This window comes from Lineus longissimus, chromosome 18 (genome assembly GCF_910592395.1).
Source record: "Lineus longissimus chromosome 18, tnLinLong1.2, whole genome shotgun sequence".
Lineage (NCBI taxonomy): Eukaryota > Metazoa > Nemertea > Pilidiophora > Heteronemertea > Lineidae > Lineus > Lineus longissimus.
Window position 1 is genome coordinate 9714128 of NC_088325.1, and position 18081 is coordinate 9732208.

Here is an 18081-nt window from a genome sequence, read left to right on the forward strand (position 1 = left end):
TTGATCAGGAGCAGTTACAGAGCACAGCACATCACTTGACCTTCAAAGACATGGCATCCATGATCAGAAGCAGCCACAGAGCATAGCACATCACTTGACCTTCAAAGACATGGCACCCTTGATCAGGAGCAGCCACAGAGCACAGCACATCACTTGACCTTCAAAGACATGGCATCCATGATCAGAAGCAGCCACAGAGCAGAGCACATCACTTGACCTTCAAAGACATGGCATCCTTGATCAGGAGCAGCCACAGAGCACAGCACATCACTTGACCTTCAAAGACATGGCATCCATGATCAGAAGCAGCCACAGAGCATAGCACATCACTTGACCTTCAAAGACATGGCACCCTTGATCAGGAGCAGCCACAGAGCACAGCACATCACTTGACCTTCAAAGACATGGCATCCATGATCAGAAGCAGCCACAGAGCAGAGCACATCACTTGACCTTCAAAGACATGGCATCCTTGATCAGGAGCAGCCACAGAGCACAGCACATCACTTGACCTTCAAAGACATGGCATCCATGATCAAGAGCAGACACAGAGCATAGGACATCACTTGACCTTCAAAGACATGGCATCCATGATCAGGAGCAGTTACAGAGTATAGCACATCACTTGAACTTCAAAGACATGGCATGATGCCCATAACCTCCACATTCTAATTCTTATAACCAGTAACAACATGTCACACAGTAAAATAATCTCATTACCCAGAAGTCTTTTATACCTAGTCTAATTAAAGACAATATGATACAGGGTCTAATGAGAGAGTGACTGTGATAAATGGCATTACCATGGTAACGTACTAGCATCTGCTGTGTTTTACATTATTTGCAAAACCATCGATTAGCACTTTTGCGACTGATCAAAAAATGTCAGCTTTTGGCAATTTTTGAAATAGGTGTGTTAATCTAAGGGCTTATTGAATGTCAATTTATTGAAATGAGTGATGAAGAATCCAATTGATCTGGGGAAGGATGAGGTTGGAGTGTAAGTCCAACATATAATGGATGCTTATTTCTCCAATATGGATTTATAAATGATGGACATAGAAATTTCACATTGTTGTTGAATTTGAAATTGAATCGATGGCACACAAGCAACTAAAGGCAGTAAAGCCAACCATCTAACATGATTTGTAAGAAAGTCATTGATATTGTTTGGATCTGATACAATACTCTTAGGTTTCATCACAGATTATTTTATCATTCGATGGTGTGATTTTATCACATGATGTTAATTAAGTATTAAATGTCACGAACAGCTTGATTGATTTAAGTCCATGTTCCCTAGAGCTAGCATGGCTGGGCCGAATTTTGAAACAACTGCAGTTTTCGTATTGTGCTTTGCTCTTATTATACTGGTCACATGCAAAACAGGGCCCGGTTGTTCAAAAGCACAAAAGTCACGTTATCCCTAACAGTCACGTGGAGTATCCTTGAGGACGTTATCTCTTTCAGTTAAATCCATTAAAATTTTCACGTCAAGACTTAACGTCTCCGTTAAAGCTAATATTTGAACAACTCAGCCCTGGATTCTAAAAGTTATCAGTTATATGTCCTTTGTACTTATGCATATTTTATATCTTATATTATGAGTAAAGACATGCCGCCCCCCCCAGCCCAAAGCACCATGCAGACGAGCGAGAAAACTTTAATTGTTGCCACCTGCGATTATAATCGCCACTGTGTGCGACGATCATGCAGTCATGGATTCCTGTTGCACACACCTGCAATGACCATCACAGACAAGCAATTTTTGTTGCAGCATTCATAATTGTAGGTCGGTGAGATCACCGACACCGATTCTTGTCGCACGCACCCGTGATGACCACTGCAAACATCCAAGTTTTGTTGCATCCAATAATAATTGCAGGTCATTGTTTGTCTGCGGGGGGGGGGGGCTAAAATATATAACACAGTATTGTATTGTTGGACCAGAGGGCAGATATATGTCATCACGATCATGTCACACAAATATTTTTACATCAATCTTACATCATCTTCATATCGAATGTTATGCAAAACAAAACAAGGCCTGATATATTTTGAACCCTGGAACTTTATGCAAGTTAGTTCATTTCGACAACATATTCACTTGTCAGCACACAATAATCATGTAGTCGGCCAAGCGTAGGCATTGGTTAACTAGAATCACCAGAGTTGGATGAAAGGCCTACTCGTCATAATATCAATATTGGCAGCTGGGCCAGGGATTATTCATGAACTTTTTGTATCAAACACTCTTTATACTATATACAGATATGTCAAATGTATTGTTTAGTTTATTTATAAAATAAATACCGGTACTGATTCTGGAATAGGAATTCCAATAATTAAAAAAATATTTTTATAAATTTTATAAGTTATTTTGCTTCGAATTTTTAGTGAAGGTCAGTTGCTAATACGAGCAAAAGGATTTTAAGAATGGGTAAATGATCCCCTCGAGATGCTTACGACATAACATCAGCTACAACCCCCCCCCCCCCAGCTTTTCACACAATGGACCGTAAAAATGAAAATTTAGTGATTTTGATTGAAAACACTGTTTTCAGAATGTTTTCAAACATTGTCACTTATGTCAGAGTGGCCTGCACAAGATGAACAAAATAATACAGAGGGGGGACTTATGTTTTAAAGTCGAAAGTGGCATTTTAAGATACTAAGAAGCAGATTTTATTCACGTGCAAAAAAAGCTTTACGAAGGGTCATTTTCTAAAAGAAAAATCGTGGCGGAAACCCTGTACTGTTTTATATCCATAACCTTGTCCAGGAACAGTGCTCAAAAAAATAATGCATGTTTCACATCAATAGCATTGTTCCGGAACAGTGCTCAAGAACGCATACCATAACATTGTCCAGGAACAGCGCTCAAAAAAATAATGCATGTTTTACATCAATAGCACTGTTCCGGAACAGTGCTCAAGAACATAACGCATACCATAACATTGTCCAGGAACAGCGCTCAAAAAAATAATGCATGTTTTACATCAATAGCACTGTTCCGGAACAGTGCTCAAGAACATAACGCATACCATAACATTGTCCAGGAACAGCGCTCAAAAAAATAATGCATGTTTTACATCAATAGCATTGTTCCGGAACAGTGCTCAAGAACATAACGCATACCATAACATTGTCCAGGAACAGCGCTCCAAAAAATAATGCATGTTTTACATCAATAGCACTGTTCCGGAACAGTGCTCAAGAACATAACGCATACCATAACATTGTCCAGGAACAGCGCTCCAAAAAATAATGCATGTTTTACATCAATAGCACTGTTCCGGAACAGTGCTCAAGAACATAACGCATGTTTTATCCATAACATTGTTCCGGAACAATGCTCAAAAATATAATGCAATGTATCTGTCACATTGTTCCGGAACAATGCTTTTGGTTTTCATTGCCTCCGCATGAAGGACAAATTGACGCGAAACAATGTTTTTCGTCATTTTGTCTGTCATGTACGTATGGCATGATGCCTGAATTTTTCATACCTAATGATGAACTACGATAGTTAAAAAAAACTTATCCCCGGACTTCAGGGGAACTTGAACTGTGAGACTTGGGAGGGGGAGATGTCTCCCTTTTCCAGAGGAATATCAAAAACAGCATTACCAAAACTATGACAACGTCAAATGGGGTTTACAGTATAAGTTTTTTTAAAGTCTAGAGTGAGATTCACAATGCACTTTTATCTTCACAGATGTGGCGTTTCTCACAAAGGTAACATGATCAGCAAATTTTTTCTTTTCCGGAATACAATATGCAGAAAAATGTATCTATAAATGGACAGGCAATCGATATAACAGTGACACACCTCAGATAGAAGGATTGATAATTTTCTAATAAAGTACTGCGTGTCTGCATGGTCTGCAGATGGTACTGACACTACAGAAATGGCTTGGAGTCAAGTCGGCTTGTACACCAGATGTGAAAGTGAAATACAGTGGAACCTCTCTAATACAGACACCCTCGAGACTGACAAGTGTCCTCAGAAGTGTCCTGATTAGAGAGGTCAAATTGAAGGAAAACCTCCAATTTGGACCAAAAGAAGTGTCCTCAATAGCTCGAGAGGTTGTCCATGTCCTCAATTATAGAGAGGTGTCCGCTAAGGGAGGTTTCACTGTAGCTAAATACTGATGGTTGTCAGTTCTTCATCTTGTAACTCAGTGATCGCCAAGATTTTGGATAGTGGGCCATGGCCGGCTGACAAATGGGCCACAACCAGCGGACAAACTTATCTCCCGCAAGCGGAAAAAATTGTGATAATATAAGATAAGAAGATAAGATAAGATTTTTATTGCAATTTTTGGCCATACATTGGCTAAAGGGCAATTTGTGATATGCACAATACTGGTTGGTTAACACCCACTGATGATACGGAAAAACATGTGCCTTGCTTGAGTTTTATGACATTTGTCACATTACTGTGTTAAGAAACATGCCATTGTTACACTCAAACGGCCAATTTTACGCCAACTGACCTCTGTTACCTTGAAAAGTAGTTCAAATCAAAAACCCGTATGATATGTGATGTATCCTTGCTAGGAGAACCTACCGTAAATATTTTATCGAAAACAAGTCACTTATAAGAGAGATATCACACTTTTTAGGTTTCCACTTTTGGACCCCTGGCGGCCAAGTCAAGAATCAGATTGGACCGCAATTCAGTGCCACCTGACCTTGGGGGTCCGTTGTACAAAGTATCAAGTTCAGAGCTCTAGCGGTTAATAAACATAACACTCTTTTGAAACAGGATACAGACGACGACGGACACAGCAGTATTGTATACATGATGGCGCCTATCAGTATCACTACGAGTTCTCTAAGTCTAACATTACAAACCAAATTCGAACTGACAGAACTTGATGAAAACAAACCGGGGACACAGGGCCAGGGGTCTGAGACCAATGCCGTATCCACTCGGCCACAGCGCCCTTTGTCAGTGGCAGACACAGACTTAAATTAACGCGATCTTATGTGTGGACCTTTTGTTTAATGTTTCTTGGCCTGAAATATTCTTCAAAAGCATTTTCACATTCGCACAATACTAAAAAAGCCATTGATTGTTTAAATTAAAGACGCGTGCACTGTCAGAGATATCAGTTACAAGTTATAGTTTCTGTTCTCATAGCACACTTGACTTAGGCCTATGTATGGGTAAAAGGTACGGGAGAAAAGCCGTAGGAATAAAAGTTGCCACGTGTGGCTAGAGAAACGGGAATTTGTGTGCGCAAGCGCAAAAGAACTCCTATACCTTTAGTATTCTGAGTCTGACCTAGGGATACGGGGCCCGTACTCCTCGCGAGCGCCAAAAATAAAATGACCGAGCACAAGCAATTAATGACTGACACCGACAGCATGTCTGAACTCAAAACAAACTTACGCAAAAGAAAATGCAGTTGGTGAATTTGGTCCAGTAGTTCCATTGAAACTTGATCCAGATGACGGCGGTGCCGGAGACAGCGTGAGGGTGACAGATGACACGGCGCTGTTAGTTACAGGTGACAGCGGTAAAGACAGTGTCATCGGCACTGGACTTGGAGAAATCGGGGATTGATTTGCGCTTAATAATATTCCACCGCCGGTTTTTTCCTCATCATTCCAAACCGTTTTCTCCATCCCTTGTTCGTTTTCGACAGCTGAGGCAATGTCCAGAAGTGTACGCCTCTGGATTTTGCTCATTACCGCGTCTTTCAGGATTATAAGGCAGGCATAACAATTGATAACTTGATTGTTTTTGTTCGATAATGACAACTTTGAAAAATCATTCCGCCATGTTGTTTTCCAGGAAGTGATGACAGACGGCGCTGCAGTTTGACAGCTCCGTCAGTTGATTTAAAGGGGAACTCGACCCGGGGAGTTTCACCCTGGAGACTCGGCACCACATTTGCCGAGGGCATTTGGGTCAGCCCGATTTAAGGTAGAATTTCCTGGAAATAGCATCCCTATTTGTGAGGCAACGGAGATCAGGGATTTGTAATACATCTCCCTGCAGACATAAATTGCCAAAACTCTGCATCAAAATTAACCACTATACTCCGGACGCAGTGGCCCGGCGGCCTCACCCTCGCCCTCCATAAAGGAGATCATATTAAGATGAGGCAATGGACTGCGCCGGGAGTCTAATTGAAGTAAAATTACATGTACATGTATAAGAATTCAGTCGGAGGGTAAAAAGTTGTTCACCATCGTTGGATAAGGAAATTGGGCAGAAATGAACGATTATTTGTCAGAGGAATCTTAGAGTAACCAGACTAAGTCTGGTTACTCTAAGGAGGAATTTACTGGAATTAATATGAAGAAGATGGAGGCAAATTCCAGAAGCAAATGAAAAGAAATCGACAGCCAAAGTCAGAAAGTAAATCACTGTGTTTCAGAAAAGAGTCTGGGAAAGATTCAGTACAGTGTAACTGTGGGCCCTATAAAGATCTCAGATAAAGACTGTTCTTTGTCACAGGAGTAGTAGGATAAGAAAAGCATTTAGAATTAAGAAAAACTTCCTTAGAATTGGCAATTGGCCAGTCTGAAGTCATGTTAATTAAGTGGTCTGAACAAAATTAAGGTAAAAGAAATTAATTTCGTAGAACCGGCGGTTAGGTAACGAAAAAACAATTTCATTTAATGCATCTATGGAAAATAATCATGAGAAAACACACCAAATCAGTTAATCTTTTTCCAAATTTGTGTTAGCAAAGCGCCAACGAAAAGGGTTAATTTTAGCGACCGTACAGCGCTGCCATCTATTATTTCAACCTGTTTTCAGGTTAATTTTATGTCTACAATTATGTACCTGAACATACAAGTATAGTCTTGCTGCCTCCAAGGTTGACAGGTGCTTGCCTGGGACATGGTTTGGAGTGTTTTTGCGTATTTCTCAAGCTTCGTTCTTCATGTTTTGCATGTTTTATAGAGAAAGTTCGCTGAAAACCCCAGATATCACCAGTTTATCCGTCTTGATCTATACAAGGAAATGCCTGAGATAAAGTTTAAACATATTGTCTCGTTCAGCAGTGAAGACAAGGTAGAAATCGGGGGCAGTTTGACCTAAAATGAATGAGTAAACACCAAAAAATCACTGTCTGTGACTGTTACTCAAAGCAAAGCCGAAGCCAGGTGCTTTTATTGTAGTATCGTGATTACCCATCCTACAGAAAAACATGTGACCAGTCACTGGAAGCTGACGCCCCCAAATTGAGTTTATGACGAGCGAATTGCCGACAAATACCAGTCTGTAATGTCTAATGAGTGGAGGAGACTGGTGAAATAGTCTAGGTTAATTAGCGTTAGAACAGATAAGGTCAACAAAGGTCAAAGCCTCCATATCATATAATAAACACAAGGTACGCAACCTCGCATGTATTTATACATGTGTCCATATGACGAACCTGACCTCGTCAAAGACAAACGTTTTTCAAAATGCAAATGATTTTTCACCCCAACTTTTCCGAATTATGCAAATTCGCAACAAACATAACTACAAACTTTACACTTGAGAACCGCAATCCTCAAAACATTTGATGAGAAATGGAAGTTTGTTTTGAGAATTTGTGATTTCCTTCAAATTTTACTATCGCGCATATCAAATCGAGGCTTCACTGGTTTCCGATCCTGCTGTTTCCCTCTCGCCTTGCCAAACAGTCAATCAGCGTTCGCCTCGGGATAAATTCTGGTTTACCCTGACTGATACCATTACCATGGCCTGCGTATCCCAAGCGATTATTTGGAATACTTCCCTTATTCAGTTGTGTAGCCTGCATTAAGTAAGGGCCAGAGGGGCCAACTTGTATGTTCTTAAGAAGTATTGGCAGTAACGTACAGACAGGTTCATGATTGCAGCCAGGAAGGGGAGAAAGAATTTTCTCTTGACACGGAATAAATTTTGAGCCTGAAATGATTGGTTAAGTTTTGCTATGCAAGAAGTTCTAAAACATCTAATGTTTTCACAAGAAATGCTTGTTTTTAAAAATTCAAATCCAATTTTTTTTTAGAATTTTCCTGCTGAAAATCTCCTCAAGTCAGATGGATTCAAGAAGTGGAAGTCGGGGACCGCTGGAGAAAAACAAGTGTCTGCAGTAATTCAGGTGACAAGATTTGTACAGCTTTGAATTATTTCCTTGCTGGTTATGCCCAGACAATTGACATTACTTGCATCTACTCCATCCACCCTTTTTCAAGAAAGATTGTAAATTGTCAAGAAATCAGTCTAATTTATCGTCATTTTCAGCTGGAGAAGGCAGTCAAGATCAATTCGATCGATATCGGGAATGAAGGATCTGCCTTTGTTGAAGTCTTGGTTGGGAGGTCGTCCGACCTCCAAGATAAGAATTATCAGGTACGGTAAACATGGTGAAATTTTGCAGAATCAATTCCCCACATTGCCGAGCATCTTATCAGGCCTTCCAGTTTGTCGAGCTTGCCTGTCCTGGGAAAGGAAATTTTATTTAATAAAGTTAGAAAAATGGTGTTTTGGGGTCTTTCAACAAAATATTGTTGTGTTCATCTGGTGATAAGGTGCTACAAGCATGATTTGCATCAAATTAAGAGAAAAATGGAAACCACCATTTTGGACCGAAACTCGTGTCCTTGATAAAGAGGTTGTCCATAATAGAGAGGTGTCCGCTTAGGGAGATGCCACTGTACATGTAATTGCTTCAATGTTCCTCTAGGTTCTGTTGGTGGCGTCATCCTTCATGACTCCAGGGGACAGTCGTAACGGCACCAATGGAAGTCGAGTACGCATGTTCGGCCCCGATGCCCTCAGCAAGACTGTGGCACAGGAGAAGTGGGACGTTGTGAAAGTTGTGTGTACACAACCTTTCAACAGAGTGAGTTGAGTGTTCACCATACGATCCTGACAATATCAGGCCATTTCATGCGATACATACTTACCCCCTCAATGAAACATGCGTTTCAAGGAGAAATCGTGTTGTAGGCCCTGTTTGCAAGAGGATGTCACCATAATGGAGAAGAACGGATTAAAGCGAATTTTGTACGAGTGGTACGATACCCTTACCACGCTTCCGTCGGTATCAATCAGATGATGCATCATCACGTCATATGCGAGTTTCTGAATAGAACCCTATTCCAGGCCCTATTGTCCACATGTTCATCAGGTGGAGTCTAGCCAACTGATCTGCACTAGACTTTTAAAACACTGTCGGTAGAGTGATGGCCTTATACACCAGAGGTCCCAGATTCTATCTCCGGCAGGCCCTTGGTGTTTTTCCACTGTTACAAGAGAGAAAAAGAAAATTTACTTGTGTATGTTGACAACTTTATCATCGTTCTTCAGAGTTCACAGTATGGTCTTGGCTTCATCAAACTCCACGCACCACCCCAGCCAGGCGAGGCCTCATCACCAGCGGCCTCTGCCGAGAGCACGGAGGTAAAAAAGTTTGGTTTGTTCAAAATGAAAACTGATGATTCAAGCAAGAATGATCCTATTCCGATAGGAGGTCTATTTGCACAGAGAAACAAGCCTGATCCTGCCCCGCTTACTGGTGAGTAGATTTTGTCCCTCGTTGCATTTTTAAAAGTGGTCTCGACCAAAATTTGCCAACACCAAACATTTAAAATGCAAATCTTGCAGAAATGTAAAATATTTCACATAAATTATCAGTAAAATCTAAAGTAAGGGAGATGGTGTCCTTAATAGAGAGGTTCTGTCTACTATCTACTATCCTTATTTTGAAGAAAAACGAATATTTTTCATTTTAGGCGCAGCTGCAATGCGTGCAGCCTCGAAACTTGCCGAGGAATCCATGATGACTACACCAGCCAAAACTCCAGCACCAAAACCAGAACGGACGCCATCGCAACACAACTCAGATAAAATGGCGGCGAAAACGACGGTAAAGTCCAAAAGATTGCTTCATCCAGAATAATATTTTATCCTCTTTTATAGCCATTTAGGATTTTGAGTTCTTTTTTCTTCTATAGAGCAGTTGATTATTTTGATGGCGGTGGTCAGAAATAAGGTTCCCACAGAATGAAAATGTCGTAAAAGTCATAATATTTTTGAAAATCTTTGCATGTAAAGTCATGAGTTTTTTTGGGCTATTTTAGAATGATTCTCGTCCCAACATTTTAATTTGTCACTAAAATTGAAAACCATTGTCACCCAGACTTCAATCCGTTGCCTTAAAGTTCCTTGTTAAAGAAAGTCATAAAAATATCTGTCTTTGATCATAAGAGTCATAAAAATGTCTAGTTATTCTGAATGGGACCACGAGGAAGTCCTCGCCACATTCAAAAGATGCTCTTTTCTTATATCATTTAAATGGCATCTCTCATAGCCTAATCTCAGTTTGTGTTAGATGGATTTTTCCGTCTAAAAGACGTCATCATGTTGGGGCTTTTTCTCACACAGCCTGCACCGAAAAGAAAACATGAGGAAGAAGATGAGAAACCTGCCATGAGAAGACAAGCAACATCAGAGAAGAAGTCTAAAGACACAAGTGCTGCATCTTCAAGCTCCAGCCATCAGGATGGGCCTCCACCAACGAAAAAAGCCAAAGGTGAGAGCCCCTTCTTCTTCTTCTTCTCCTCCTCCACCTCCTCCTCCTCCTCCTCCTCCTTCTCCTCCTCCTCCTCCTCCTCCTCCTCCTCCTCCTCCTCCTCCTCCTCCTCCTCCTCCTCCTCCTCCTCCTCCTCCTCCTCCCCTTCCCCTTCCCCTTCCCCTTCCCCTTCCCCTTCCCCTTCCCCTTCCCCTTCCCCTTCCTCTTCCTCTTCCCCTTCCTCCTCCTCCCCCTCCTCCTCCCCTCCCACTCCCCCAACTTGTCTGGGAGACTGCACAGTGGGACCCTTAAAAAGGAAATTGACCTTGAAAAAAGATGCCAAATAAATTTAGTCTATTGTATTTCAGCCGCCCCCAGCAAACCATTGAAACCATTCAACAAGCTTATGGAGAATGTCACGTTTGTGCTGAGTGGATTTCAGAACCCGTACCGGGGAGAGCTGAGAGACTTCGCCATGGAGATGGGTGCCAAGTACAAGGGTGATTGGGGCAGAGGCTGCACGCACCTGATGTAAGTTAATGTCATCTGGGTTTCCGGGAAGCATCGGGTACCTCAGGGCTATGCTGGCGGGAGACTCAGCTCCTGGAAGGTCCAACCATACGAGGCAGATCTTAGGCCAGGGTGAAGGCCAAACTTGGATCCAAGCATTGATGATGACGCTTCAAGGGGCCAGTAGTCCATATCTACCGGCCGGCTATGGGCCAACTACTCATTCCCTTGCTGTACAGAGTTAGAGAAATGAGAACCAGAACTCGCACTTATATGGCCTGAACCATCAAAATACCCTAAGGGTTGACCATAGGTACCACCATTTTGGCTAGACCTCCAAATCCTAAAGCAATTAGAACTCCTTCAAAACATCATGAATGCTCATTTCAAGGGCGGGAGTCTGTTCTTTGTTTCACAGAGAACAGCCTCCAGGGTTTTAAATGAGCATTCAATTCATTTGGAAAGAGTTCTAATTGCTTTAGGATTTGGAGGTCCAGCCAAAATGGCGGTACCTATGGTCAACCCTTAAAGAAGAAGGGGAGCTTTGCCTGCATGATTTAAGAGCAGTAATTCACAGGGGCCCATTAGGCTACTGCAAAATACTTTCTGCTTTTATAGATGACTTTCAGGGGTCTAAAATGTCTTGTTGAGAGTTTTGGGGTTAAACACTGGCTCTGAAGGATTTTAACCCTTTAGAGCTAGTGTTTTACCCCCAAAAACCAACCTGAAATCCTTGCGGCCAGTGCCATTCTGTACTGTACTTTCAACTGGCCTAAAGTAACCAAGTGTGTGCTCTCCTTGGTTTCTACAGAGGGGTGTACCAGGCTGGAGAAACGAGATATCACATATTATATACAGTGATAAAAGTACAGTAGAACCTCTCTATAAAGGACACCCTCAGGACTGACAAATGCTGTCTTTAATAGAGAGGTGTCCTGATCAGAGAGGTCAAATTGAACGGAAACAACCGATTGGGACAAAAAGTAGTGTCCTTAATAGAGAGGTGTCCACTAAGAGAGGTTTCACTGTACTGCATAAAACTTATATGTATTCGTTTAATCTCTTCATTTTCTTCCCTTTGCAGTTGTGCGTTTGCCAACACCCCAAAGTTCAACAGCGTGAAGGGCAAAGGCAAGATTGTGAGCAGACATTGGATAACGGACTCGCATGAAAAGAAGAAGCTAATGCCTTGGAGAAAGTAAGTTGAGTCACTTAAACGCTTTTATTAAAATTTTACCTCGGGGCGTAAATTATAGGGCATAACATAAGAAACACAAGTGAAAACCGCATAAAAATCAAACTTATAGCAGTATGTATTTCAAATATTCCAGGTGGTGCAGGAAGAACCAATTGATGATGTACATTGTACTGTACTGAAATAAAGTTTTGATAGTTTCTTGCTAGTTCTATTTACTCTTTTAAATGATACCCTAAACATGCATTTATTTTCACGGGTGAGTCAGTAACAATGACTCACCCGGTTTCTGTTCTTCGTTATTGTGGGAAAGTGAAATCATAATAAAAAATACTGATGAAGATTACTCATTGATTCAAATGTCACAGAGTGTGGAATTATGGCACTGGTCCCCCCACATGACCCCCCCCCCCCCAACCTATCAATGCACAGGTGGCATCGTCTGACCACATCTCTTGTTGATTTGTCACAGTGTAGAATCAAACTGCTGGCAATCATTTTTTGAGACACCCTGTAGTACGCTTGGTTCCGGTTTTACTCGTAGGTACAAAATTGGTGACTATGACTCGCCGAGTTCAAGTTCAACCGAGGATGACGAGGCTGATGAGGATATGGATTGGGCAACTGCCGGGAAAGCCGTCACGAACAAGAAACCTGAGCAAAAAGGTTGGTTTTGACTTCATGAAGTTCATTCAGGTCTCTGTGGAGTAATGGACGATTTATTTATAAAGACTGACTCCAACTGTATGACACTGTTCCCAATAAGAGAGCACGTCAAAAATATTGTAGCTTAACCCTTTTGCTGCGGGTGATGTGTATATGCACCTCACGTACATGGTCCTATGCAGTGCAGGTGACGTGTATACAATGTACACGTCATGCACGTCTAAAATATTCATTCACCAGCACTTGGTCACAACCTCTCTAAATACGCCAAACACGCTCGGGAATAATTATTTCATCCTAACAGTATAGATGGCGACACTTTCGAATAGTTTCGACTGTTTAGTTAAAAGTTACCCCCACTGTTTATTATTGACATCAACTGTCGGCACAAGGTAGTGCTGGCCGAAAGATGGCTGCCGCAGCCCAATAAACATTTCATTATTGAAGAACTTGGCTGAATGAATCAAGCTGCACACTAAGAATGAGAAAGTGCTGATCAATAACTTTCAAACTGGTCGGTTTATTATATGAAGAGCTTCTGGCAAAGAAATTTTGAGCAATTTCTGTACACAACCAATGGCAACTTATTCTTCAAATGTCTTCTCCTTCGAAAAACCAGCGTCTCCGTCCCAAAATAAACTAAAACCAACTGCGAAGTCAAAGATCAAATATCAAGACAGCTCGACAGACATGGATTCGGATGCGGACACAGATGACGAGATACAGCGCCATCTGGCTGCAGATAAGTAAGTCAATTTTCAGCCCTGTAACGATTTCAAAATGGGATGTGTTGTCATTTCAGAAAAATGACGTACTTTTCATTTGTAGGCCTATCAGACAATATCATTAAATGAAAATGGGTGGCCGACAGGATGGAATTTGTCACATTTTCTATTCATATTAAAAGGGGACTGTAGGCTGGATTTAGGGAGTCAGATTGGTGGCTTTGGAAAATAAATCTCCACTGTTAACCCTTTCACTGCGGTTGACCCTTTCACTGCGGTTGACGTGCATAGCATGTCATGTACATGGTCCCATGTCGTGCAGGTGGCCTCCTAAAATGTTATTTCACCAGCACCTGTTGCAACCTCTCTAAATACACCAAACACACACGGGAATAATTAGTTTCATCCTAATGGTATGTATAGATCTTGATGGCCTAGTGGTTAAAGCGTGCGCCCCGTGAACGGAAGGTCGAAGGTTCAAGGCCCGCTGGTAACCTCTTTCCGATGCGGCCGGTTGGTCAGCCGCCAGCTAGATAGAGGGTACAAACTGCCTTCTCGCCAGGCACCTAGCATTAGAGATAGAAGTTAGGAAGTAAAAAGTGTCTCATTTGCCAAAAACTGGCTGGCCCTTTCATTAGGGGTGACACTATAATAAAGAAAACTTAGTATAGATGGCGTCACTTTCGAATAGTTTCGACCGTTTAGTTAAAAGTTAGCTCTACTTTTTACTATTGTTATCAACTTTCAGCACAGGGTGGCGCTGGCTGAAAAATGTGTTGCGTTTTGCTACAAAACTCGTCTCTTTTTCAACAGGGCAAAAAAACAACAGAAAAAGTCGCCGGCCAAACCTGCAGCTAGAGCAGACGACGACAACATCTACGGAGCGTCAACAGATGAAGATGAAGCGCCGGCCGTAAAAGCAAAATCCCCCGCCATGGCATCTCCATCCAAATCTCAAGACCTTCCTGATTTACCAAACTTTTTCACCAAAAAAAACTTCATGCTTTACGGAGACTTCTCAAACTCGGAACGGAAAGCGTTAAGTCGTTTCATTGTGGCTTACGATGGGTAGGTAAAAACCCCCCTAGGAAATTAGAAAAGGCGGCTAATCTGTTTGAGGTGTTTTCAGTGTACTGATTGGGTCATCCCACTGCATATATTTATGCATGTCTGCATAGGGGACAGTTGAATGGCTCAGGTGAAATTAGATTTGCACCAACTGGTCAGGGCTGGAGATAAAACTGGCTGGAGATAAAACATTTATGGCAAATTCATTTCATGTCTTAGGCCTAGTGAATTGACAATGTAACCCAGGACGCACACCTAGGACACGAATAGTGGTCATTTCCATTTCATTCATATCCAGCACTGATCAGTTTGCCCAAGTCCGATTTCACCTGAGCCCTTTAACTGTCACTTGTGCAGACATGCATGAAACCTTGAAGAAGTGCAACTGGTGCCAAGAGAAGAAGGAAAAGTTGCTGCCAAATTACATGTGAACAAATATTGTGCTCCACCAAAACACAAAGTGGCTTTAAAGGAGGACTATACAGGAGGAGAGGGGCTAATTTGGCCATCTTCAGGTGACTAATATACAAAGTAAGGGCCCTGGGTCATGTCAGATTCAGCACTAAATATCTTCCTCGTACAAGCGTGAATCATGTCGACATACTGTGAGATGTGAGAGGCCCCTGGCGGTTTTGTGTAACTTTATCTTGCCTGCCTAGCTGCTGCCTATATTATCCCTTTAAAAAGTGTATAGTTTTTATTGACTCACTCTTTAGTTGGTCAGCTGACACGTTCAAAACAGTCGAGCACTGTACTGATTAAACTGCTATATGTGTATGTTCTTTCTTTCAGGGATATTGAGCAATATATGACAGAGAAAGTCAACTATGTTATCACAAAGTCATCATGGGATGATGAATTTGATAAAGTAAGTATTAAATGAGAAGAACGCTATAACCAGATATTTTTGCACATTTGCCAAACTTTTTGAGAAAAATAAAATGTTCAGTTCTCAGTTTTGCCACTAGGGGGTGTCAACATTTTCGAATTCCGCAGGATAACTTTAGGACAGCTTTTCACATTGATTTCCTCTCTTGGTGGTTTATTGCTATTGGGTAGGGGAAGGTTCCTTTCGATATTCGGCGAGATGTGATTCTTGGTTTTGCCACTAGGGGGCCCTCAACATTTTCGATTTCTACACGATAACTTGAGAATGGCTTTTGCGAGTGATTTTTTTTTGTGGGAATATTGGGGTGTAGTCAGGGGAGGTGCCTTACGATAGCGGGTGTGAAGTGATTCTCAGTTTTGCCACTAGGGGGCCATCAACATTTCCGCAGGATAACTTGAGAACAGCTTTACACATTGATTTCATCTCTTGGTGGTTCAGGGTAAGGTTTCTTTTTGATATTTGGCACGTCTTTACACATGCTGAGGTAATGTGCAGGAGTAAGGATGATTCTGATGATGAACTAGCACCAACAGGCAACTGGATATTCGGCAGATCAGACACAAATCTACTGTAAAGTGGCCATTACAGTTTTTTGTGCCAACTTCTATTTTATTCATTTACCAAGTTTACTGCTGTTTTCAGCACGTTCAATCGTTACTTGCTTGTGCACCATCTATGAAAATATGCTTTTGTCCCCTAAAATATGCCTGAACTGTGGGGAAAATACTACTTGGAAAAATTAAGGGTTGGTATAGGTGTGATTCTCTACCGTAGATCCATGGATGGACACTTCAGCCTGTGTAGAAGGTGCAGAATTTATATTAGTTAATCATGTCCTCATTTCAGCACTTCAGCCTGTGTAGAAGGTGCAGAATTTATATTAGTTAATCATGTCCTCATTTCAGCACTTCAGCCTGTGTAGAAGGTGCAGAATTTATATCAGTTAATCATGTCCTCATTTCAGCATTTCAGCCTGTGTAGAAGGTGCAGAATTTATATTAGTTAATCATGTCCTCATATCAGCACTTCATAACATGTCAATTTGCTAATATTTCAGGCCCTGAGTGACCAGCCTAGCCTGCAGTTCGTGAAACCACAGTGGGTCTTCGATTGTGACGAAAAGCAAAAACTGATGCCACATCAGAAATATCTCGTTGTACCAAGTTAGGAGCAGACATCTCGAGGCGTTAGGGAGTTACGAGGTCAAGCCAGTGTTCTCCCTTTCCATGGACTTGCTACTGAGGATCCTCTTTATTGATTTTAGTGATAGAGAGCATTGGTGTAGCTGGTGGGGGAGGGGACTGGGGGCAAATACACCCAGAGTTTTTTTAGAAACATGATTTTGGCCGAAAAATTTCAAAAAATGTCATTTTGCCCCCAAAGACCAAAGTGCTTATAGGGGGTGTCACTTTGACATGCTGAAATAGACAATGTTCAGTTGGATCTGCTATGCTCCTAGAGAAAGTGAAATCTAGAGTCTGCATGGTTTAGGGTAAGACAGTTTGAGACTCTGAATTACAAGTTTACAGTAGTTGTAAGATGCTTAGGTATTTCATTAGGCTACACCAATCATTTTATCTGTATAGCGGGCTCTTGTACGGTGGTTTTGCCTGTTTAGGAAGAAAAATATACTGACCTGCGGCATTGTGTAAAACTGCATTTCTATTTTCCTGGACCACCAGTAATTACCAACGGCGTATCTCTTCAATACTGCCCGATATCAATATTGATTTGCTGATTGAAATGACAATATTATTGTTACAACCTTATGAGGTTGTTTATTTTGAAAGGGTAAATTTATACCAAGAAATTGCACAAATATGATTTAATTGCTGACCATGTCTTACCATATAAATGTTGTATTTTTGTAACTGATGTAATATTTTTAGTGGGAATATGTAGAATAAAATATAGTCAACATTTATAGATGTCTGGGTTCAGTCTTTTATCAACGTGAGTGTTTGAATAAATGTCTCTGGCTGCATACGTTATCACAATATCACAAACAGTAGCTTGACACAGTCTCTCTAGTTGCTCTACAGGGTGGCCCAGAATTATCTTCCCTCACACAATGGATACACAATAGCATCCAATTGTGTGAGGGAAAATAATTCTGGGCCATCCTGTAGTGGGATACTGCGATGTGAAATAAAGTAGAACCTCCCTTAGCGGACACCTCTCTATTAGAGACAACCTCTCAACCAAGGACACTAGTTTTGGTCCCAAATTGGTTGTTTTCATTCAATTTCCCGTCTCTAATCAGGACGCCTCTCTATTAAGGACAGTACGTCTCAGTCCTGTGGGTGTCCGTATACGAGAGGTTCTACTGTAACATGATGGAAACTAGAGGGTGTCCTGCTTTATGGTCTTACAGTATCAAGTTAGTAGTTGAAGAATGAGAAGACACCGTTTAAACTCTCCTGGTTAGGATAGAGATTTTCGGCTCATTGAGGCAGGATAAGACCATGCAGGGAAAAGGTGTCATCTTTGGCCAGAGCTTCTTGACGAACGCCA

At 41.5% G+C, this 18081-nt stretch overlaps 2 protein-coding genes across 4 annotated transcripts in view; one reads left to right on the forward strand and one right to left on the reverse strand.

Annotated features, from left to right (window-relative positions):
- LOC135502472 (protein Aster-B-like) overlaps window positions 1–5788 on the reverse strand; it is a 95500-nt gene extending 89712 nt beyond the window's left edge. For all 3 annotated transcript variants that reach the window (XM_064795320.1, XM_064795316.1, XM_064795315.1), the window contains exon 1: window positions 5402–5788. In XM_064795320.1, the coding sequence (XP_064651390.1) occupies window positions 5402–5700 (299 nt within the window). In that variant the 5' untranslated portion in view covers window positions 5701–5788. The remainder of the gene's footprint in view (window positions 1–5401) is intronic.
- A 1103-nt stretch (window positions 5789–6891) lies between these two features.
- Window positions 6892–17471, forward strand: LOC135502271 (DNA repair protein XRCC1-like). Its single transcript, XM_064794969.1, has 14 exons — window positions 6892–7039; window positions 8007–8099; window positions 8243–8350; window positions 8685–8843; window positions 9311–9518; window positions 9736–9869; window positions 10388–10535; window positions 10883–11045; window positions 12109–12222; window positions 12764–12885; window positions 13505–13631; window positions 14424–14678; window positions 15471–15546; window positions 16625–17471. Exons 1-14 carry the CDS (start codon window positions 6989–6991, stop codon window positions 16733–16735), a joined length of 1869 nt encoding a protein of 622 aa, XP_064651039.1. The 5' UTR covers window positions 6892–6988; the 3' UTR covers window positions 16736–17471.
- The last annotated feature ends 610 nt before the right edge of the window (window positions 17472–18081 follow it).